The sequence below is a fragment of the Dromaius novaehollandiae genome, chromosome 10 (genome assembly GCF_036370855.1).
Source record: "Dromaius novaehollandiae isolate bDroNov1 chromosome 10, bDroNov1.hap1, whole genome shotgun sequence".
NCBI lineage: Eukaryota > Metazoa > Chordata > Aves > Casuariiformes > Dromaiidae > Dromaius > Dromaius novaehollandiae.
This window is the reverse complement of record NC_088107.1, coordinates 7,850,732-7,874,057: the sequence shown is the minus strand read 5'-3', so window position 1 is coordinate 7,874,057 and position 23,326 is coordinate 7,850,732. Positions and strand designations below refer to the sequence as shown.

Genomic DNA, 23,326 nt, shown 5'->3' with positions numbered 1-23,326 from the left:
TTAGCTCATTTTCTATCAAGTTTTGTGGCATAAAGAATTTGGTAACATTTGCTTTAGAAAACGCTTACAATTCCCAACTTGATAGAGCTCAGGTTTGATTTTTAAAAGTAAATTGCTCACAATTGGATCCTGGTTTCAAAGGGACTTGGGAATTCACCAGCTCCCTGTGGGGCACCTGGTTGGGTGCCTTTTTAGTGACGAGGCCTTTTTTGAAAATTGGGTCATTTATTTTGGTGATTAAATGAAAGCAGAGATCTTTCGAAACTCTGACCCCATGAACTTCTATCTCTGCAGAGCTCCACTTCTGGTATGCACCAGAATCGGAGAACTTCAGATGTCGCAAGATCTATCTTTGAGGTATTTCTGGCCCAACCACAGGTTAAAAAAAAGAACAAGAAATCTCATGAGAGCTCATTCTCCTGCTGCTTCCAGCTCAGTATTTGCAAGGCTGAAAGTTCAGAGTGTTCTGATAAGCTCTGGATAAGCAAGGAGATGTCTGGGTCCATATCCAACCACAGCTCCAGCCCACTGCACACTAACGGATCTCATCTTGAATTCCTAATTTAGGGAACAGCATTCTTCTTGCTGCCCTTTTTTGTCTGCTTTTAAAGCGCCCTTTTGTGAACTGGGTTTGCAAGTTTCCTCTCTCCTTAGCCTGTTTGGTTTTGGGGGCCTGCTCTCAGAGCTTGCATTCATACTATCTTGTGGCTTAAATAAGAATGTGTTTTCCTAAGAAGAAAAGTTGATTCATGTCAGACTGAAAGAGACTAGAAAGGCAGAAAGGAAAGTGGGTATTTATGGCAATACTCTGTTGGTACTGTACCAGAGGTAGGGCTCCATATGCCTTAGTATGCCTTTTTTGTTGAAGATACTTTTTCAGCTGCTGGACATTTCTCTGCTGCAGCAGGTTAAATGCATGTGGGAGGTTTCCTTTTGGATCTGAGGTCTGTGAGATGATCCTTTGAAAAGGGATTAAGAGCAGCTTAGAAAGCATTAGATTGCAGAGCAGCGCATTGATATGAATAATGAATACTCAAGGGCACCAAGAAGTGTGCCGGCCAGCGAGGCTGCAAGGAGGCTGATGTGGGCATGGGACTGCTGGAGGGCATATGAGGGGGAAAGTGCAGATTTCTGGGTCTGAACTGGAGAGGAGGAGGGCAGTTTGCTGCTTCGCTGTGGTGAGAGGGCAGCAGCAGGGAGCAGAGTGTGGGTGGTTTGGCAGGCAGTGGGTCACAGCAGAGAGGAGGTTTGTTGGCAGACCTGCCTCCAGCACAACCTGGTGTCCCATGTACTGTGCTCCGAAAGTGGGTTTCTTTCCTCATCTGAGCAGCTTTGGGTGATCTGCGTGATAAGGACAGTCGTGTATCAGCTACTGGAGAGGGAGGCTGGGAAAGTGCTATTGATGGAAACAAGAACATAATCTTCCTCAAAACCTTTCCTGGATTAGCTTCAGTGACCATCCGCCACTGACTAGAAAAATATCTCGCAGCATACTGCAGAGCCTCTGCCATATGCTCATCCCCCTTGGGGCTGCCATTTCCTTGACATTCTATGAGCTGTGCTATTGCAAATTAATCTTGTTAATACGCAGGGTTCAATGATACTTATAGGCTGATTTGTCACGATAATGGGTAGCAATCAGGGCTCTTCGCCTCAATTTATGCCTAATGTGCAGTGATGATCTTGCAAGAGTGTGTCTGGATGAAATGAATGGTGGGTTGATTAGAGAGGGCAGGGCTCTTCTTCAAATTATCATGCGGTTCTGGGGACGTGGGGTCATTATCCGTATGTGAGTTACTGTCCCTTACCTTATCGCTATGTACCAACAGATTTCAGCACAGGAGCTCATATTTAGTCTCAGATGACTGTTCATCTCATTGCCTTTTTGCTAAGGGAACATGATGAGGTTATCCCAGATGGAGTTAGGGTTGCCTCTGGGCAGCTGCTAACGTTTAAACACATGAGAATGTCTCAGCCATAACAAATGAGGCTAGGGAGAACAAATGGGAGATAAATCAGGTAAGTAGTCAAACTCTCTCAGAAATAGGAACAGACAAATAAGAGAGCTAAAATAGATGCCCCCTAAAGACCAATTTAGAGAAGTTTGGCTTTTGCTAAAAGGGCATTTTGCCTTAAGTACTCTGTGTATTGCATACTTTTCCTCCCTCGGAAAGCAAGAATACAAAAATATCAAGCAAATTATGGCCAAATTATGCAAAAATTACAAATAAACAGATGCCCACAGTGTTTCATGAAATGTGTGAAATGAATATGACACATCTTAGAAAACGTTTACATTTTTGTTCTGAAAATAAACATCTCTACATCAGATGCAAATTAACAGCTATTTTAGCCCTAACTATCCCTAGTGGGACAAAACACATTTTGAGTTTTTCTATGATGTGAAATGCTATTTTGAAGACAAGTGCAGAGGTATAACAAAAAAAAGAAACCAACTGTATATATTTTAGTACTTTGATTTTATTGACTTCTCACTAGTTGTTGAGAATAAGCTTGTTAACTGGTAACAAGTTTATTTTCATGTAGTCGTTTGATAGACCTCAGCTTTTGCTGAGCTTTGTCCAGCAACAACAATAATAAAGTATCTATTAAATTTACTGAAACAGAATATTCCTGTTTTTGATTAAAGACAATCAAATGAAGAGTCATAGATGTTATATTCACTTATGTACTGAGAGACATACAATATTGTTACTTGGGGAAATATCATATATATGTGCATCTTTAAATGCTATTAATTGTCTCTCAGGAGACTAAATATTATTTTTACAAGCACAGAGCAGTAAGTATACAGCTCGTATGAAAGATGGTGTCATAATCATGTCTTAAACTTTTTATACCCTGCATATAAAACCTCAAAGCACAGTTAAAACATCAGACTTCCCAGATCCCCAAAGATGCAGGTATCTTACTACCATTTCACAGCCCAGTAAACTGAGACAAGGAAAATTTGAGCACTTTGTGCACAACTGCAAAACAAGCACATGAATGCTGAGAATAAAATCTGTCTTTCAGGCACGTGGCTCCCTTTCTCTGTATGATTTAGTAATAAGATTTTTAAGGAGACTATCATCTTATAGACTCTTGGCTTAGGAATGTTGGATCAAAAAAAAAAAAGAAATCCTATTTGTAATTACGCAGCTATGGAGAAATTCAAGCTCGACTGTGAGTCAGGTTAAATAGGATGTGCGACAACATCCCTGCTCTAACTTGTGTGAAGAGGCTGTTTTGTTATCAGCTGAGATAAAATTTAGCCTCAGCTTTTCATTGACCCAAATTTACCTGATATGACAGTAAATCCTAATCCCCTCAGCAGAGCTCAGTAGCTTTTCTTTTTTTCCGGATAAATGCTCGGGAGCCTGGAAGCGGCTCCCTCGCTCTGCCGTAGCTGACTGCCCTTGGCGGAAAGGCTGCCGCGAGGCCAGGCAGCACCCCAAGCAGCGGTGGGGTGCCAGTGGCGTGGGGTGCATGTTAGGGAGAGAAAAGGTGATTTGGGTGCGCGGTGCATGTTATGGAGGGAAAGAGGTGCTTTTGTGACATGGGGACACCTTGTGATGGAAGTAGAGCGCTGTGCAGGTCCCATATGGAGATGGCTGAGTCCCCCTGTGTCGGCACAACGGGAATTTAATCTGATGAGAGCCAGCAGGGACAGGTTTTTGTTCAACAGCAAAGGGTTCCTCTGTTGAAAACTTTGATTTAGCACAGGGCCTTGGTGTAGGAACCAAATGGTCCTGTGAATATTGTACTGATGGACAAGTCCTGTGGAGGGACTGAGAGTGAAACTGGCTAAGTGTAAACACCCACCTATGCTATGCTGGCAGCGCTGGCTGAAACCCTTGGTGTGCGTTTCCAGTGAGACATCAAAGTGTCTGCAGATTCATGCATTCACCTTTTGCTTGAATGTGCAGAATTCCCTTGAACTCGGTAGCTGTAATTTGTCTGGTATCCACCCCCAGACTTCTGGAAATGGAAGGTTTGGTTTCAGATGCATGACCTGCTTCTCAGTGGTAGGGCCATTAGCGGTAGGTGAAATATCTCTGCTTGCATTTAATCAACATGGCAAGTGCAAACCCTTTCATTTGATTTCCATTTACAAAGTTAGTGAGGTTCATGGGTTACGCAGTAATAAGCCTACGAGCAAAAAAGGTAAGAAACTTCAAGAAGAGGGGGAAAAAGGCCACTCATCCCTCAGCTAATCCTCTGCTGGGGCTGTTCCCTGCTCTGGGAAATGCTGGCTGTTATTAGAGAACAAATCAGTCAGGGCTACTGGGTTTTATTGCTCTCTCTTCAAATCACTCACATGTAATCTGATCCTGTGCCTTGCCTCATCCATCTCGCAAACAGTCCAGACCTAACTCACAAAATTTTGTTTGTGTCTATGAAGTGCATCCTTGTATGACAGATGCTGCTTGAGTACGGTTGTTTGGATTTGGCTTGTATTACAACAGGACCTGCAGGATATGTAAGGTCATAATGCTTTTGGGCTGTCAAGATGCTTCCTCCTCCATCACTAGCTTTCTTTTTATGTCCCGTTAGTGTCCTGTGCTTTGAGAGCAGGTAAGAGCATCCACGTTTCTGTTGTTACTGGCTCTGTGTAAACTTGTTAAGAGGTGAGATGCTCCTGTACCTGATAAATGCACACCCCAGGCAGCTTCCTCACCTTGCTGACAGCGCAAAGCACTCTGGGACTGATTCTTCCCATCGGGCTATTTTTTCTGCTTGACTTTTCCCTTTATTCCCAGATTCCTTGTCATGACTTGAAAGGGACTGTTTTCAGACGTGCCTAAATTCTAAGAACTTTAATCCTGTTGACTGTCAACAAAAGTAATTTACACTTGTGATGGAGACTTGGATCAGTCTTGCATTTTTCCTTCTCATGTTTGAAGCCCTTATGAGCACACTTCTAATCAGGCTGAAACAGTAACAAGATGGTTTAGCACGTACATAGCCATCTACTGTAACTGTCTCTATTTCTAGAACTTCAGGTTTTAAATTTGCAATTCCTGCCTAGCACAGGGTGCACAGTTTCAGTGAAGGCTAACGAATTTCCTAATATGAAAATATTTTATATGTTAACCTCTTTTCTGGTGGGAATAAGCCCAGTGGCCACATATTTTCCTTATAACTTCAGCATTGGATGAGTCATAACCGGAAATTTATTAGAATTTCAGCTCTTTGGTTTTCCACAGATTTTATGCAAGGCTGTTGCAGACTTTCCCACAGGCATTCGTTGTACTACATTACAGTGAAATAGTCTGTAAATAATGGTGTATGTGAAGTTGCCCTTAATATTTCACCTATATCTGCTGCACATGTTGATTTGTAAGTTGAACTCTCCTAGCACAGTCTAAGTCTGCCTGCGTAACTGCAAGGTGTGAAGCCAAGTTTCTGGTTTGAATCCTTGTAATGTTTTTCCTTAGAATATCCTGTGAACAGAAGTAAAACAGCAGAATAAAAATAATTTCTTTTAGTTTTTCAAAAGAATCACCTTTTTTTGTCCAATTCTCTTTAAAATTTGAGTTTCCAAGACTTGATATGAGCCAGATCTCTTTCAGAGGTAACAGTCACTGCTATGGTTCTCCTCACAATATTCCAGCAGACTATCCCTCCTGCATGGAGGCTACCTGAGTAACTACACCCCTTCCCCCTAGGTCCCAGCTATGTTATTACAGCTTAGCATTTTAGTGGCTACAGTGCTGTGTGTGAATCAGTGATGTAGTGATTCTGTAAATGTGGGCAGCACTCAGAGGGGATCTGACTAAGCAATTGTTCTATCACCTTGTTTCTTCTCCATAAACTAATGAAGTGACATCCTGCATGCCGCAGTACTGCGGTGGCCAGACTTTCTAACCCAGCAGGTCTGTAGTTGTAGCCAAGTTCCAATCTCTTGATACAGCTGAGAAGTGCACGATAAAGGCATTGGTGAGCCAACAGGAAGGGAAGCACTGGGAGAAGTTTGCTAGAAGAATGAGGCAGTCTCCTGGAAACACTCATAGAAAGTGATGCATGGGACTCTTTCTAGAAGTGATTAGCTATTGATGAATGAATGCCAAGGAAGGGTGTTAATCCAGGACACAGTAATCTGTAAACCCTGAAGTTGTTCCATATCCTGGGTCCCAAGGTCAGTTATCTGAGGGAGTGTTTCATTGCAGCTGCCCCGAAAGAAGGTTTTATGATGTTGGCTGGAACATGTAGCCTTCCCAGAAGAGACCTCTCCATCATAATAAAGCATCCTGCTGATTTTTATTTCATCCCTGGAGTAAACATTTCTATAATGAAGATCCTTCAGCTCAGAAACTGGCCACGCGGTTAGTCTCTGGTAGTCCAAAGTGCTGGTTGGTCCCTGAGTCCCTTTGCTACACATCTTCATTGTTTCAAATTCTAAGGGATAATGCATCCATTGGTTTATCACACACAATAACCAATTAAAGCCACATTCTCTAAGTGTCAGTTAGTGGCACTGATTAATAGAGCTGTTTTTTTTATGTAGCTCACTTTTTGAGGAATGTTGCTGTCTGGTGAATAATGAATGTTGGTGGAGATATAATCTTCACTCATACCACGTGTTTGGGATCCTTAGCTCAAAACTGCAGGTCTTTGCCCACAAAAGCAGTTTCACTCCACTTCTCAATGGCTGGTTTAAAACACAGTGCCAGGCTGCCATGACTTCCCTTGCTGAACCCTCTTTATCCTGCAGGATAGTGTACTCCCATGCAGACTGAGGGGAACCCTGAGTTAGTGCTTAGGGTGTATGACTCTTTAGTAGGGTAACGGATACAACTGGAAAAAATTGAGAGTGAGAGAGATCTGAGTGTTTCTCAGGCTGTTAAACCCTTTCTAAGAATGACTGGAGTTCTCTAGATCACTGTGTTTCAGCCCAAGATTCTTGATGGGTCTGTTAGCCTTACTGCCCTCTCCTTCCTGATTCATGCATTAGTGCAGTCTTTAAGTAATCAGTCTCTCTCTTTGTGCTCCAGAGGTGTAACTGTTTTTGCTTTGTCTTCTCTGTTCTGGCCACAGGGAATCAGAATCAGGCACCAAGAAGTTTGACTTCAAACTCGTTGTCCAGCCAGTGATTTTTATAGCTTTTAGGCATGGTTCTCTGCCTGGACTTTGCAAGTGTTAAGCTCTGGAAAGCATAGGCTATCGATCCGATGGGTAGATCCAGTGCAGAAGTTACTGCAAGGTGCAGCTATACTGGGAAGTTTGTACTCTTGTGTCCCTTTGGTCACTACTGATACAATACAGTGCAGGCCAAGTCAAACTCAGCTCTCAGCTTAAATAAGGAAACCAGCATGTCAGTGCAAGAAATGAGTTCCCGGCATTGTGGGTATTCCTGAGTATAAAGACTGAAAGCCTTTGAGGATAGAAGGGACTGTAACACTTGCTGCAGCTGAAATGACCAAGATAGGCATACCACGATCAAAAGGGGTTATCCATAACATATTCGCCTATATGGAGCACCCACTCTTCCCTCTGCAGTGGGAAGCTGCTAGGGTCGTCCCTGGCCAGACAACAGGCTTTCTGCTGCCAGCAAAGGTACTCAGTTATAAATCATGGGCTAGGACACAGTAGTAACCTTCTCTACCTCCTCCTCCTAACCTAGGACATTTTCTGGTATTAAGAGGCTTTGGATCAACATCTGCCATCCAGGGATTTTCTCTGGAGAGAGGAAAACAAAAAACAAACAAAAAAACAAACAAACCAAAAAAACCCCACTTCTCCCTGATGATTCATTTTTCATCTGGGTTTGGCAGTGCAGGCTGAGCTGTGCTGTGAACCATTCATCTGTGCTGGCAGGGCTCACCCTTAGAATAGACGCCTGTGAAATACCAGTGATAGATACAGGCTGCATCATCGCTTCTGTCTGCTGGCTGCGATCAGAGCTGCTCCATTGGATGTGTTTCAAGAGCCAAGGTAAAGGCATTAAGTCACACAGCACTGCATTAAGATTCCTCTTTCGTTAAGATTTTGGTTTAGTATGCTTTTTTCTAAGTTCTCCTTTGCAATTCACACTTCAGTGAAGGAGTAGGATGCCAAAGTTAATAGAAAAAGAGACCCCAGATTCCCAGCTATGTATGTGTCTTCTCTGATTGCTGCCAATCAGTATCTGAAACCTTTATGGACCTTTAGATCACATCACCAGAACAACTTCGGTGAGAATGTAGGGGAATGAGTGTTGGCATTGCCTGCACACAGCTGAGTGCTTACTGTGGCGGTAGGATCATGCAGGGTGCTGGCAAAAATCCTGTGCCATTTTTCTGGTACAAAGGCAGTTAAGAGGCAAGAATAGATCTGAGCAGGTCTTTTACCTTTAATACGCAAAATTCTGATTATCTAATAGACATTGTGTGGACAGAAAAAAAAGCAGAACAATTCACAGAGGTAATCCCACAGCTCTGCTTATGGAACAGGAGAAATTTTGGAAGTCTGAACTTTTCCACTTCTAGTCAACAGGAGACCAACATCCTGTGAAGTGCTGCAGTGGCTTTGTGCTGCATAGCTTTTAATTTAGTAATGCATTTCAAATCAAGTGCAGACATTTGCAATCCAAAAGAAAGGCAGAATTGGCTGCCGGATAACTCTGTGCATTAGTCCTTAGCCAGCTTTGCTGGATGGCAGAGAACAGGCCTTCAACCATCAGACTGATCAGTGTGTTTATACATTCATACATTACAAAAATAGGTGAAAAAATCAGGATCCCCACAGTAGGATTTCCCCAGCCCATGCTGTCTAATGTGATACAGTAAGTGTTCTGGGAACAGCCTTTTGCACCTCTTTGCTCCCCAGAAAACATGGTGCTTGCCACCAGTTTCTTCTGAAATGTGGTGACAGTGATATTGCTCCCACTCTCTGAGCCCCTAGTTTGAAGTGGAAAGCGCTGAGACCTATCCAACTCATTAATCAAGGAGTTGCCAATAATGTGCTTGGATGTGCTACCCAAAGTCCTTGGTGTGAGCAGGCCAGCAGAATGTGCAAGGAGGTCACCTGGTCGTCAAGCATTTTGACCCTGCAGTGCGAGGGTAGGGGCAGTACCAGCCGCACACTGCACATGGACAAAACGTGAAGGGCTTTGTCCTTCACATAGTGAAACTCAGTACAACTTTGATAGAATAGACATGCTGATAGTACATCTCCTTGCAGTCTTGCTTCATCTGGACTCATTGAAAGGAGTTTTGGAGGCATATGCGCCTGCCTGATCCCTTCCATCCTTACATCTTTCCTGGCTGGAAGGAATGAACAGAGATGTGTTTATTGACAAGCCTAAAGCAAAAAAAATGAAACCCAGAGGCCAAATGCAACCTTATTGTTTGTTGTTCTAAGACCTGTTCCCTTTGTTGCCAGCTGCTGGACTAATCGATTCCCAGATGTTTTCCCTTAACAGCAGTGCAAATCATTTCACTCTAGCCCATCATTTCCACCCCCTCAAGTACTGATTTGCACTGTATGCTATCATGTTTTAAATGTTTAATATCTGCTTCTGCTGTCTTTTCATATCATAACTCCTGCAGGCTTCAACAGGAATTTTGCCAGCAAAAGGACCAAAGCTGTGGATCTTCCTGAGAATATTCTTCTTGCTCACTGAAGTCTTTAAATTTTGAAAGTTAATAGAACAAATGAAAAACAAAATCCCAGGAGTTGGGAAGTTTATTAATTAGTTCTATTCACACTGCTGCCCCCACCAGAGAAAAGGCAATATAATAGGTGGCCCTCCTGGTGGCAGTCTTGGTAGAACAGCCAAGGACAATGGCCATGCTTTGGTGGCCAGGGTTGAGAGCACATAGTGAGCTGGATGCAGAGAGCGTACTTAGAGAAGAGAACCAGTCTCTCCTACTCAGCCTGACACTAAGCGTATTCACTGAAACTGTCTTTTGAAGACCCCATGGTGAAAGATCTAATGAAGTCAAGTTATAAATAAGAACTTTTTTTTTTTTAACAATGTCAAGGTGATTAATCTATAGTGCAAACTGTCAAGACAAGCAGTGGTATTTCCCTTCTGAAATTTTCAGATGAAGATGTCACTATTTTCTATAAGTTGTCTTTTAGTTAAACGTAAGATCTTGGCTCACTGACAGAGCCAGTATCTGTGCCACACAGGTCAAAGTGAGTGTATAGCCTGATCCTTTCAGGTAATGCTATGAAAAGTGGAAAGTGAAAGAGATGATATGCTCCAAAGGAAACATGAGTAGAATAGGTAACCTGCAAAGAGATTTATCCATGCAGTTTTTCACCTCTCATCATTTTCCACATGTAAACAGAAACCAAAGAGAGCCTCCTCCCTAAACATCCTCAGTCCCATTGTGCTCAGTGGGGTGAGTGGAGTTAAGACATCAGACTTCTGTAGTTGATGGCACATAGCTGGGACACGTGCATGCTAAGCTGCTTATTCCTGGCCATTGCTTGCGTGCAGGGGATATGTGAGCAGTGAAGCTGGGGAAAGAAAGATGTGGGTCCGGCTGAATGAAGATGCATCTATAGTGCACAGTGCAATGCAGTAGGTAGTGATCCAAGTTAATGGGCAGATGGGAAAATTAAGTTCTATCAGTGAACAGAGAGTTTCTGGCACCTGAGATGGTTCATTATGGGTAAACAGAGGTATTTCTACTTCCATTTGTAATGTGCAGTGTAGAGGCAACTTTTTAAGGCTTTTAAAGGCATCTGCCTTGTGTTCAGAACAGGCTATGCTGATTCGCAGTGTACAAAACCTAGAAGGAATGAACAACCAGTTACTAGAGAGTTTTAGATTTTAGAACAGCTCCTATTTTGTTTATTAAGGAATATTAATGATTATTATTTGGACAGTAACAGTGTCTCCTGAGGGCACTTGCAAAATCCAAAGAGCTTTTTAGATATGCCTGAAAGCAGCTCTCTCTAAATTCATGCATGGCTTTTGAAATGCTTTGACTCCACAGCTTTTGGAAAAACGAGAAGTTGTAAGAAGCGTGCTGAGCCCAGACAAGTCATATCTGTTGCTACATTCTGCATGCTGGTTCATAACAAATGGGCTTTTCACTGAAATGGCTAGGATAAGTGTAAGGCACAGACAGGCCCTCAGTGGTATCTCTATCTCCGTTTTCCTCTGTTAGAAAAGTCCTGGGCAGCAGTTGTCTATAATTTGGGGGAACAGTGGCTGATGTTGACTGTGTATGGGACAGCAAACTATTTCCACTAGGCAAATGAGAGAGTGGTTGCTACTGAACTTACTGTCTCTTTCTCTCTTCTAGGCCTGATAGTCTACCTAGGAATGATGGTGGGGGCTGTCGTGTTGGGTGGCCTAGCTGACAAACTGGGAAGGAAGAAATGCCTCATCATATCACTTGCAATCAATGCTGCCTTCGCGTTCCTTTCCTCCTTCGTCCAGGGATACGGATTCTTTCTCTTCTGCCGCCTTATCTCTGGCCTCGGGTGGGTAACTCTGGCTAGTCTATCAGCCAGGGACTCCCCTTTCCCATGAAAGTCCCATCACTGCTCAGCTGGAACTATGCAATGGTTGGGTTTGTGGGGTGTGAAAAGGAAGGACCGGCTGGAGTGCTCTGGAGACGTGTCTTAGCAACTGAGCCGGGACAGCCTGGCTGTTTGCCTAATGTGGCCAAGGTACCTTGGTCATGTCAGTGGAAGCATTATCAGTAAGCTGGGTCATTGATGCTTTCCTTGTACTGTCCAAATTGTGGATGAAGGCCAGGGAGACTGATAAATGTCTACCTCAGTCTTTCGCCTGACTGCCAGGGCCTCCAATGGACCCTTGCTGTTCCCATCGCCTAGCTGGTTTTGGCCTGCCTAAAATGAGAACTTGCCAAAGAACAACAGAGGAGATGTCTATGTGAAGAGCAGGGCATTACACTACCTTTGTATAAACTGTGCAGTAAAATCAGCTTTCAGAGCATAGCAAGGATATTGCTTATCTCTGATATCTAAGATCAATCCAACCAAAGAGAGATTTGGACTTTTTCTCCATGTGTGCAGTGAATCTGAGTGTGACCTTCCCTTTTAAAAAGAGCAATCATAAGACATTCATACAAAGACATGAAAAAAGACTTTTATTCTTCTCATGTGTTATTTTTTCTCCTCAGTATTGGGGGGTCCCTCCCCATTGTGTTTGCCTATTTCTCTGAATTCCTGTCTCGGGAGAAGAGGGGGGAACACCTGAGCTGGCTGTGCATGTTCTGGATGATCGGTGGCATTTTTGCTTCAGCGATGGCTTGGAGCATCATTCCACATTACGGTAATTGCTTTGTGCTTTCAACTTTTGGCAGCAGTACATTCATGCGTCACTACACTACCTCAAGCCCACGCACGTAACATTAGCCCTTACACATCCAAGCATAAACAACACTAAAATAATAGATATCTTAAATGCATAGGGCTTGAGAGCTGGTTAGACATTTGTTCCTGACACAATAATGTTGTAATTCAGCACTTTAACTTCTTCAAGAATTAAAACCACAGCTAGTCTTACTTATATCAACACCAAAGTTTTCCCTACAATTGCAGAGTTTTAAAAATCCTACCTGTCTTAAGGTGGAGGACTGTCTTTTTTACCAGAACTGTTATACAGCAGAATTTGTAACACCTTTGAGACTCACCTGGGACAATTGGCAAGGTTGTAAAAGCTAAATCAATGGAAAATAGAAGGTCTGATAAACTGGTTGACTGATTGATGTATTGACTGATACTAAGGCTGTAAGTAGGACTGACTCTGTGGCATGAGGGCTGCTTTGTATCAAAAGGTTCAAGTACCTCATTTGGAGTTATACTGTCAGAGCCTGACCCCTTAGTCTAAATGCCAGTGAATTCAGGGGAAACTGAACTGAGATTATTTTGATGTTGATTGCAAAGCTCATGTTGATGTTGATTGTAAAGTTGGGCCAGTTATGAAAAATAAATAACTTTAATGAGGGAATTACTGGGTGTGAAGAATATTAGTAGCAAGGACAAAACATATTCTTTTCCTTAACCAGATGCCAATATTCTCGAGGTTGTGTTTTTGGAGACATGTCTCTTGGGTATGCAATGTGCAGGGGGCCACATCTGATTTCACCTAATCTGGTTCAGAAATGGAATGGGTTCCCTGTGCAGCGCTGGAAGTGGTAGGGAAACAGTAGACATGAGGACTCCGAAATATGTGAGTGCCCTGAGGAACAAAAATCTGCATGACACATGGTCTTCCTGGTAACTCATGTGCATATTCCTAGCAAAACAGCAGACAGCAAATATCTACTGGGAAAGATTAATTCCCTCAGTATCCACTGACACCAGCTGTCTGCAGAATCCTGTTTGAGGAAAGTAGGGCAGACCACAAAGACCCTGAAGAAAAGCACGGATATCCATCCATCTATCTATCTATGATCTCTGTTTTCATATGCTTAAAATATATTCAGTATAAAGAAATGTTCATGGTTTTGATCAATAAGACAGACTGCTGGAACAAATATATAAACTTACAGCCTAGTGATGTCAGGTTGAAATAATCTTTCATTATCTGCAAATGCATTTGCATTAAAAAGCCCTTAAAATATAATATTTACTTTACCTTTATGTATTTACATTACATTTATTTTCTAGATGGCTTTTGATATTGTGTAACTTGTGTTTTACATTTTGTGCTGTAACTTTTCTTTCTGATTTCCCATGATTCCCTATTATTTTGGAACTTGGTGAAAGGCATGCAGCACCATGATTGGGGGAAATAAGACTTCTGCAAAGGCCATTTCTTTTAATTTTGTTGTTATGCAAATGAAAATGTCTATAAAAAAATGAGATAAAACATTTTTTCTGAGATTTGAGTCTAGAAAAAGTAAACTGAGAAAACTTTTATTCAAGTTTGCATGTGGTATTTGATTGCAATTGCCTTTCAGTGTGTTTTAAGGAACTATCTGCATTGGCACAGGTCCCTAAAGGAGCAGCACAGGAACGATGCTGTACTTGCTGCTCCATGGCAGGGGCTACCTGACCTTGTGGGATGGCAGGGAGCAAGCAGGAGACAGGGGAGCCCAAATGCAAGAGCAGGATCTTGATTCATCTGATTTTGAATCCCAGATTTTGTAGGTCTGGAAAATATAATCTTACTTCCCTAGCTCACTTCTACAGAAAAGGAAATACATGTGCGTGTTATGAGACTTGAAGGAGCTGTTTTTAACATGCCTTTCAGATCAGAGAAGATTTAACCATTGTAAACTCTTTGTAACATCAGCGGAAAGCAACAAATTATGGCCCTGGATCCTATCCCTGTTCCCAGCCTTACCTGCCTGCAGCTGCAAGGAGCTATTCTTATTTCTAGGTGATTTCTAAATCTAAAGATAAAAGAAGTATTTTAAAAGACAGATCCTGAGCAAGAATGCATTCCGTTTTCTGTAATGAACATGAACGCGTGTGCTATTCTCTATTGAACGTACTATTGAGCCTCTGCAGTAGGTCATTACCAAGTATAGCAAACTTTCAGCCTGTCCTCATGTTGTGCAGAGCTGTACAGTCCAGTTCAGAGCTGCTTTAGAAAGAAAAATCAGGATGCCTGGTCAGTATTTTTACTTTTTGGCTCTCGCCGTTTCCAGGCTGGGGTTTCAGTATGGGAACCAAGTACCACTTCCACAGCTGGAGAGTCTTTGTGCTTGTCTGCTCTCTGCCCTGCATCGCTTCTCTGGTGGCACTGAAATTCATGCCTGAAAGCCCACGGTTTTTGCTGGAGGTAAGATGATTCATCTGAACATCATAGCAGAGGATAGCTGGTCCGTAGTATGTCCCCATCTGTCTGTCTTTGTCCCATCAAAAACACATAACACAAGTTCAGAGCAAAAGCACTCCTTCACACCTGCACACACTAACTGTACAGATCACTTAAAACCTAAAGACTACAGACTGGGGTTGATCAAAAATGGTTAGTGTTTCACTGCTGAATGCTGCACAGGAAGAAGGTGGCAAGGGCTGGGGATTTTTTTAAGTCCAGCATTTTGAAAGCATCTCTCTTAGTCTGGGATTGTAACTAGTGAATCCTGGAAGAAAAGTAAAGAGCAAGCAGATGAGCATGGTAAAATACGTAAACCTCAGAGCTCTGAAGCAAGTATTATTTATTCCCCTTTCACAGATGCTGTCACTGAGGCAATACCTAGCTCATGTTAACCCTGCAAGTCCTTAGCAGAGATGGGAGTAGAGCGCAGGTCTGCTGCTACATCTCCTCTGCTCTTGTCTGGTCATAACACTTTATCCCTGATTCTTCTCCTGCCCCAGATGGTTTTAGGGTAACTCCTTCCTCCAGCCACAGAAATGCTGTACTCCCTGTGAATACAATCCATGCTCTCAGCTCTTTGCACTTAACACAGCCAGTGGGATGGGTGTGTGCATCTCCACTACATTGGGCCTCTGGTACTGGTCTGTCTATACGCTTTAATAAATTCCAGAGCTGGGAACAGCAATGTTTATTCTCCCTTTCCTTGGTGTTTCCAGATAGGTAAACATGATGAAGCCTGGATGATCCTGAAGCAAGTTCATGACACCAACATGCGGGCCAAGGGCGAGCCAGAGAGGGTGTTTACGGTGAGTTATTAGGAAAGTCATTGGCAGGTAAAACGAGAAGCTGGACATACATTCCCTGGTGCAGCACAGCACCACTATTATTCCTCTTTCCAGGCACTTGAGCATCCCCCTCACAATGTGACCTGCCTTAGCAATCAGAAAAAGGACTTGGGGATAACATGTTGTGCGTTTAAAGTCAGATACCCGCCTGTTTTTTCAATAGTTAGTCGGTCCTGCTCAGTTGCAGTGAATGCTCTTCATTCCATGTTAAACTATTGCATTCAGGCCAGTGGTTTTCCAATTACACATGCACTTAATTGGTCTGCTCTAGGAGACTGAAAACAAACAGGAGAGAGATTAATCATGTGGGAGATCTGAATCACTCCTTCCTCCATTCAGGCTTCTAATCAAACTCTGATTAAACTTCATGTACCTCCTAATGACCTTCCCAAACTCTATCTATCTGCCTCATACCCAATCTTTAATCTCTCCAAGGGAAAGTGAATAAGTGGTTATTACTCACTAGTCTGCTGCTTGTTGTGAAAAAGGTCACACCAGGGGACTAGGTTAACAGTAAAATCAGGTAAAAGAGGTATGCTGGAGTCAGCTGCCAATTACTATAATTCAGTTGTAAACTGTCAGTGAGCCAGACAGGGAATAGTCCTTGATTTATGCTTTTGAAGATTAGAAGACACATGCTCTTGAAGGATGCTTGGGAACAGGTGCTATCATGCCTGTATGGAGTTGTTCCTATGTATCCTGAGGCTTTTAGGAGTCAATTTGAATTCACCTATGAGACTCAAGAACGTGCATCTCCAAGTAGGATGCTATGAGGATCTGTGCTGGCTACAGGAATCTGGAGAGGCCGTAGAGCACCCGTTATTACTTACTACTCCAGCCAGCAGAGACATGACTGTTGTGTGATGCACTGATCTTAGATATTGCACCTTGAGATGTGGAGTGTCTGCTGAATCAAGATTTGCTGACGTCCCTTGGCACGGGTGGAGGTTCAGTTCAGCTGGTGTAGTACAAACTGTCAGATTTTCTGTTTTTCTGATAGGCCAGAAGTTGCCAGTTTGTCGTGAATCAGCTGTTACGGGGACAGTTCCCAGATCTGACATTTAAATGGTGCCAGCAAAAAGAACAGAGTGGCAGTACAGCCAAGCCAAACGAATCATTCCTACTCAGTAATTTATTCAGTAAATTTTCACCTCTTTTTCATGTTTACAAACAGATCATGCTTTCCTTGGATATGTCCTTTATTCAAAGTTACTCAGCACATATTCCCCAGGATTTATTTTGAGGCTTCATGAGCAGTCCAGTTAAGGTGCACAGTGCTGCAAATTCAGACTGCTTTGATGGAGTCAACTGATTGTATGGTGTGATTCCACTTCATGACTGGATGCATTTCAGGTGCAAAGATTCCCATCTATACATTTGTTTGTCATAGAAGTTCTGCTAGTGGTACTTAAAATGTGAAGAATTGGGGAATATTCCTTCCAGTTTGAAGAAAGATCCTGAAGGCACAGTTTGATGTAGATATAATTGGCTAATCATGGAAATACTGTTTATGATAATTGCTCAGCCCTAATCTCTGATGGAGAATCTAAAGGCTACAGAAATCACCTAGTGCACACGTGTTAACCAATAAAAGAAAGATTGAAGAGGATGCGATGCATCTGAAATGTTTCAGAGAAGGAGAGATAAAGACAAAGAGCGAGAGAGTGAGAGGAAGGAAGGAAGCAGGAAGGAAGACTTCTTTCTATAATAACTCTCACTATAATAAGATCAATTAACTCACTTTCTAGTGATAACATTGAAGGGAAAGATAGTAAGGGATACCTGATGGCAAGCATTTTCCCGAAGACAGTGAAATGTAAAATCCACCCAGGATCAACCCTGGAAAATGTGTTCCATTTTTTTTCCTTTTCTTTTCAGGTTTCCTATATCAAAACTCCAAAGCAAGTAGATGAGTTTATTGAAATCCAGAGCTCAACAGGGACCTGGTATCAGCGGTGGCTGGTCAGATTCACGACCACTTTCAAACAGGTGAGAAGAAAAAACATCTCAGAAGGGCTTTTGCACTTTGGGCTCCAGTGCTCCATAGCTTCAGGCCATTGCATCCTGAAATCCTGGCCCTCACTCAAAAAGACTGCAAGCGTTTGCTAACGCCTGTAATCTGATTGCACTTTCTATGCATACGCATGTACATGCAAACTGTCACAGCACCAGCCGGGTCCCAGAATGACGCTTTGAGCACCATGGTAGTCAAGTTGTGCTAATGGCAGAGCTTCCAGGACAAGGCAGAGCCCCGAGCACTTGACTCTCCTGAATGGATAAATATTGATTCCCTCACACCTGAGCCTAAGTGAATTTACCACCCCCAGTGGATTCATAAGAGTACTTGCTCCTTGCTCTCGCTGAGGGTGAGTTTCTAGCACAGTTATATTATCTCTTCACCTAATTTAAAAATTCCCACATGCTATATGGTTTACCTGTACCCATGCAGAACTTTGTGGAATATCTAGCTAGATGCTTCTAGTCTCGGAGGATGGACTTAAAGTAAAGGACAGTCTTTCTTAATTATTAGCAATGCAGATGCTGTTACTATGTGCATATGGCAAGGATAAGAGCATGAGGAGTTCTGTCTCTCTCCTGGTGTGCTTGTCTTCATCCATACCTGAGTTCATGCTACTCATCTTAAAGTGTCAGCTGTTTGGCTTTTTGCTCTCCAGTTAGTTTTATAGCTCAGTTTGAAAGCAACCCTGAGACCATACATACATGTGAAAAGATGGAATGGTCAGATGGTCTGAGAACAGGCTCATATCCATAATTAATTGACACAAGCTGAGGGAGACACTACATTATGCTGGCCCATCACTGAAGCGCACAGTTCTGGTCATGCACTCCAGCTCATTATAGAGGGCTCAGTTCAAGTACCCTGGGACATAAGCTGAATACGTGATCTTTCTGTAAGCCATGAATCTACCTCGATAAATACAATTTTGAACAAACACTGAATCTAAGCCACACATCTGACCTTCCCCAAATGAGCCCTTTTTACTGCAAACATTAATTTTATGATGCACTCAGAAATTAATCTCGCAAATCTCTGCTAGGATTTCCTTGCAACTAACTCCTCCTTATGGATTTGTAGGTCTGGGACAACGTGCTATATTGTTTAACAGCCCAGTACAGGATGAACACACTGATTCTGGCTGTGGTTTGGTTTACAATGGCCTTAAGGTAAGGTACTTCTCCAGCCTTTTCAGGAAACTGGTTTTCTGAGGGCTCTCAGAGTTTGATTAATTACTTGGCACTTTTATATAAACAGTTACGAAATGAATCCTGCTCCTATTTTAGGGTCTTTTTGTACTAAGCCTTGCTCTCCTATGAAATACTGACTGATCTGATTGCTTATATGAGAATACAATGTGCTCTGAACAGACCAGGACTTGAGAGGTGGTTACTAGTGTATACTAGTACAGAGTTTCTCACCTCCAGATCTTTCATTTGATCCTGTCCATATGTCTTGTGTCCCTAGAAATCTACCTGTGTCTCAGCTGTCCAACAGTCTAAACCTCACTGTAGCTTCACACTTGCAGAAACTTGCAGTCCAAGAGGAGTTCCCATATTTCTTGCAGCTCTGCGTATTTCTTGGGGAACAAGTATAGCACATTGTTATATTTCCCAGCCAAGGAGCCAATATCAGTGAAAATTAAATGAGTTGTCCTGCTTTTTAGGTTAGCTAAGATGGATCAATGTGTTTCTGAGAGCAGCTAGGTGTTTATGCTATATAATGTAGGTGCTTACACTAGAGAAACACATTACTTAGCCCAGTGTCAGAACTGAGTAAGAATTTGCATCAGAAATGCATTCACCTTAGGAACCTGGCAGGTTTACATGTTATGAAATAGATCTTGGGAAAAGCACTGTGACATTTGCACAGGATCCTGTATGCCTAACATGTTCCTCCCATCTGGCTGCAGTTACTATGGCCTTATCGTCTGGTTCCCTGACATGATCCGGTACCTCCAAGAAGAGGCGTATGAATCCCGTGTGAAAATCTTTGATGAGGAAGAAGTGTTACACTTCACCTTTAATTTCACCCTGGAAAACCAGATCCACAGAAATGGGGAATATAAAAATGATAAGTAAGTCAATAGAACTTGGTTTGATTAGTAGTGGAGGGGAGATGGCGCATTTGGATAAGTTACTCTGGTTTCAAAGGAGCTAAAATATATTTCCGAGAAACTCCTTTTCTTCATTTTCCACAAAACTCTGAGGATCGTGGTTGTTCTTTTGGACAAACGGTCTATAACTCAAATCTCAGTAGCTGTTTTTCACAGACCAAATATTCTTTTTATCTTGCTTTTCACACACTCTGCCTCAGGCACCTGCATCTCCAGACCCAAGGAAATGCATTTGAGAAGTTTTTGCAGAGTCCAGCAGTGAGCAGGGAATGGGCGCACACCTGGTTATGTGGGGCATCTCTGGATGCAGAGGTGACTTCCCTTTCCTTAGGATATACTGACATCTACTGGTTTTGGGCAGCAGAGACCATCTCCTGCAACAAAGCTGCTTCTTTTTCTGCTTTCTGAAAACAAAAAGCTATGTTCACTTAAAATCCTTCATACAACCTACCCCAGTCTCCATCCTGCAGCCCCTCAATGCGAGTTGTGTCATGGCCCTCAGCTGCACTGGTGTGATCATCCCACATTAAGCCTGCCCTTCCCCACTGTTTCACCTTCTCTTTTACTGCTTTGAAGTAAATGATGTTACTCTAGCAGGTCATTGTTTTCGTTCCTTTATCCTCTTTGGACTGGACCTGGACCTGTGTAACCAGGCTGCCGCTCAGTCACTCTGAGCTCCACACGGTAGAAATCCTAGTGATTTGTAGCAGACCACTTGTACTTTTTCTGAATCCCAAATTTACCCCTATGTAAGCTCCATGGAGATCCCATAGCTCCCAAAAAACTAGACACAGTGTTACTCAAGCTCCCTTGCGCTGTGTGGAGAGGTCCCACTGGACGTTCAGTGTTACACAACATACTCATTGTTTGCTCTTCACAGCTGAAGCCATACCCCATTGCCTACCTGGGCTGTTCCTTTTACCTTAGAAACTACTTGTGTACATTTCCTTGGTGTATATCTGATGGAGGTTGATGAAGGTCCCCCTGGCATGCGCTCCCACATCCTGCCAGAAACCTTCACTGCAGTAAGGAGCCATCCTTGATGGTCTGAAGCTAGGGCCGTAACTGCTACTTCCCTGCCTATGGAGTAGTCAAACAAAGCATGGTGAGATATGGATGGTGGTCAGATTTATGGACCAAGGACCCTTGTCTTGCACCTGGATGAGGTGCTCAGATTTCACTAACTTCTTTGAGAATAGACGGTCAGCACCATGCAGAATGGAGACCTAAAATTGTCCTGTATATCGCTATACTCCTTCATTGGCCCTCTTCAATTCAATAACTCAAAACCTGATCAAGCTACATTCTAGTAATGCCTAGTGCATACCTCATTATGATTTGTAGCTCCATTTTGCCTCCAGCTGTTGGCTGTGAGTTAAAACACCATTGAACACAAGCCATTGCTATGGGACTCTTGTAAAGATGCATGTTAAGAAAGAAAATTAAAAGGGCTTTTAACAGCCTTTAAGAGTAAATACATCACAGGCTATTACTGAGCAAATGCGGATCAGCTGAAGTTTTGCTGTAACCTGAGAGACCTTTGATACAGAGCAAAAGACTTGAGTAAACTCCATGTTGTATTTTGAGCATTAATAATATCTGTTAGAAGCTAGTGTTCGTTTAATGGTGTAAATACCCATTACACTAGACTTCTGTAAATGCTCAGTTCAATTAAATTTTTGGGTATATGTCAGAAGCCTTTTTGTCTGGTGACAGTTGTGGCCTCTTTAGCTTGAGCCATAACACATGCATTTAATAGCTCTTCATATCTTTGAAACACACCTGTGCATTAACTAATACCTCTTCCCAGTGTCCCTGCAAAATCTCACTGGTAAATCAATACTGGGTCATCCCTCAGGCAGGCAGGGTAGAAATGTCAAGCTTCCCATCAGAGCAGAAATCAATCACCTGGCACCAATGATTATTCTTAGTGTAATTTATTTTCTTTACATTATATTCAGTCCTTGAACAGAGATGGGTACTAGTGGTACACAGATAATCTCCCCACTCCCTCTAGAAATCATCATGCATTTTTGCTTCAACAATCGCTTCCAGTTTGAACAACTGTCAGAAGCTTTTCACCAAATGGCTCAATAGGCATCTGATAATGGCTGTTTTTATTTATGCTTGAGGAAGGGGCAGGGTATGGAAGGCAGAAAGGTCAGCTCACAAAGAAAATCTCATGCGCTGAGCAAAATGATGTCTTCTTCAGATGGATTAGTACTGAAAGTGAGAGGATTTGTGTCCACTCTGCCTCCACAGCAAATATTCTTTTGATGTGGCTATTTTGAGGAATGTAAAAACTGTCAGAAATCCTAAAAGCTCCGCATCTCTTAAAAAACTTGTTTAAACTCATCTCTCCTAATAAAATACAAAATGCATAAGAATTGGGTTGGAATTTGCAGGGGGAATACAGTTACACATTCAAGCAACACCTTTTCCGTAAATGACCTCAGAAATCGTCAGTACTGCTTTGTCTCTTGAAACGACCATTACACATTATATAATATAGGAGGTACCTCAAAGCACAGAATGAAGCTCTGTTTCCTGCCCCACAGGTTTATTGGCATGAAATTCAAGGAAGTGAGATTTGAGGATTCCTTGTTTGAGGAATGCTATTTTGAAGATGTGACATCCAGTGAGACCTTCTTCGAAAACTGCACCATCGTGTCCACTGTCTTTTACAACACAGGTAAAGGCATTCCTAATATGGTCTAGTCTCTACAGCCAGGAAGTATTGGATCAGACTCTGGGAGAAAGGATGATAGAGATCTGTGTGTCTGTATATGTGCTGGGTAATGACAGTGATGACAGAAAGAAGAGGGTTAAGGGACCAGCTGTTGTATTAGCTTTATAACCATTTGGTTTCTGGAAGAAAGCTGGAAAAAAAACATACTGATTTCAGCTTATAGCATGGCTAGACATTTTTTCTTTCCTGCAAACTAAGCTTAGCTGTCCATGTAGGCATGAGCCTGTCAAAAAATTCTTTCTGCCACTAGCATTGCTGCCCAGGTTGAGGCTGTTCTCATTTATAGTTTACGTTCTGATTCTGGCTTAATTCCATGTTTCCAACAACGCATTTGAAAGGAGGCTTCAAGCTGCTCCATCAGTGCTTTTAACCACGTGGCTTCTGGTGTTATTTGCTACTGCAGGGAAAATGCAGAAATCTGCTCTCAGACTTTGGCAGGTTAAAGTAGTGGCAAAATGCCTAGCAGTTTACCAGCTCTCAATTCAGCAAATTTGGCTTAAACTACAATTTTCGGTTCTCTCTTCAGTTCATATCCAACTTCTAGTTGATGATCCTAAGCAATAAAATATTCATTAATTTATCCTGAAAAAGCTTTTCATGTCTCCTCTGGTAGAGAACAAGCTGTAGTACTGTGACAGTGACAACCTGCGCTGCCCCAGTCCTTGTGATATGGGGACACTGGTCCGGGCGATTCCACAAATATAAGGAAGTGCACGAGCTTAGGCCCACCGGATGCATAGCATGCAGCTGTAGTTTCCTACTTAAATACCGATTAGAAATGGTCATTTCTGTTCGGTGGAGACCACCTCTCCAGTTTTGATTGGGTTTTGATCCTGACTCCTGTTGCTGCTGTGTG

General features: G+C 42.6%; 1 protein-coding gene across 2 annotated transcripts in view; it reads left to right on the top strand.

Moving 5' to 3' along the window:
* SV2B (synaptic vesicle glycoprotein 2B) overlaps positions 1-23,326 on the top strand; it is a 73,840-nt gene that overhangs the window by 41,407 nt on the left and 9,107 nt on the right. For both annotated transcript variants that reach the window (XM_026104368.2, XM_064517207.1), the window contains exons 3-10: positions 11,247-11,427; positions 12,093-12,244; positions 14,571-14,704; positions 15,460-15,549; positions 17,467-17,577; positions 18,686-18,774; positions 19,518-19,682; positions 22,280-22,413. In XM_026104368.2, the coding sequence (XP_025960153.1) occupies positions 11,247-11,427; positions 12,093-12,244; positions 14,571-14,704; positions 15,460-15,549; positions 17,467-17,577; positions 18,686-18,774; positions 19,518-19,682; positions 22,280-22,413 (1,056 nt within the window). The remainder of the gene's footprint in view (positions 1-11,246; positions 11,428-12,092; positions 12,245-14,570; positions 14,705-15,459; positions 15,550-17,466; positions 17,578-18,685; positions 18,775-19,517; positions 19,683-22,279; positions 22,414-23,326) is intronic.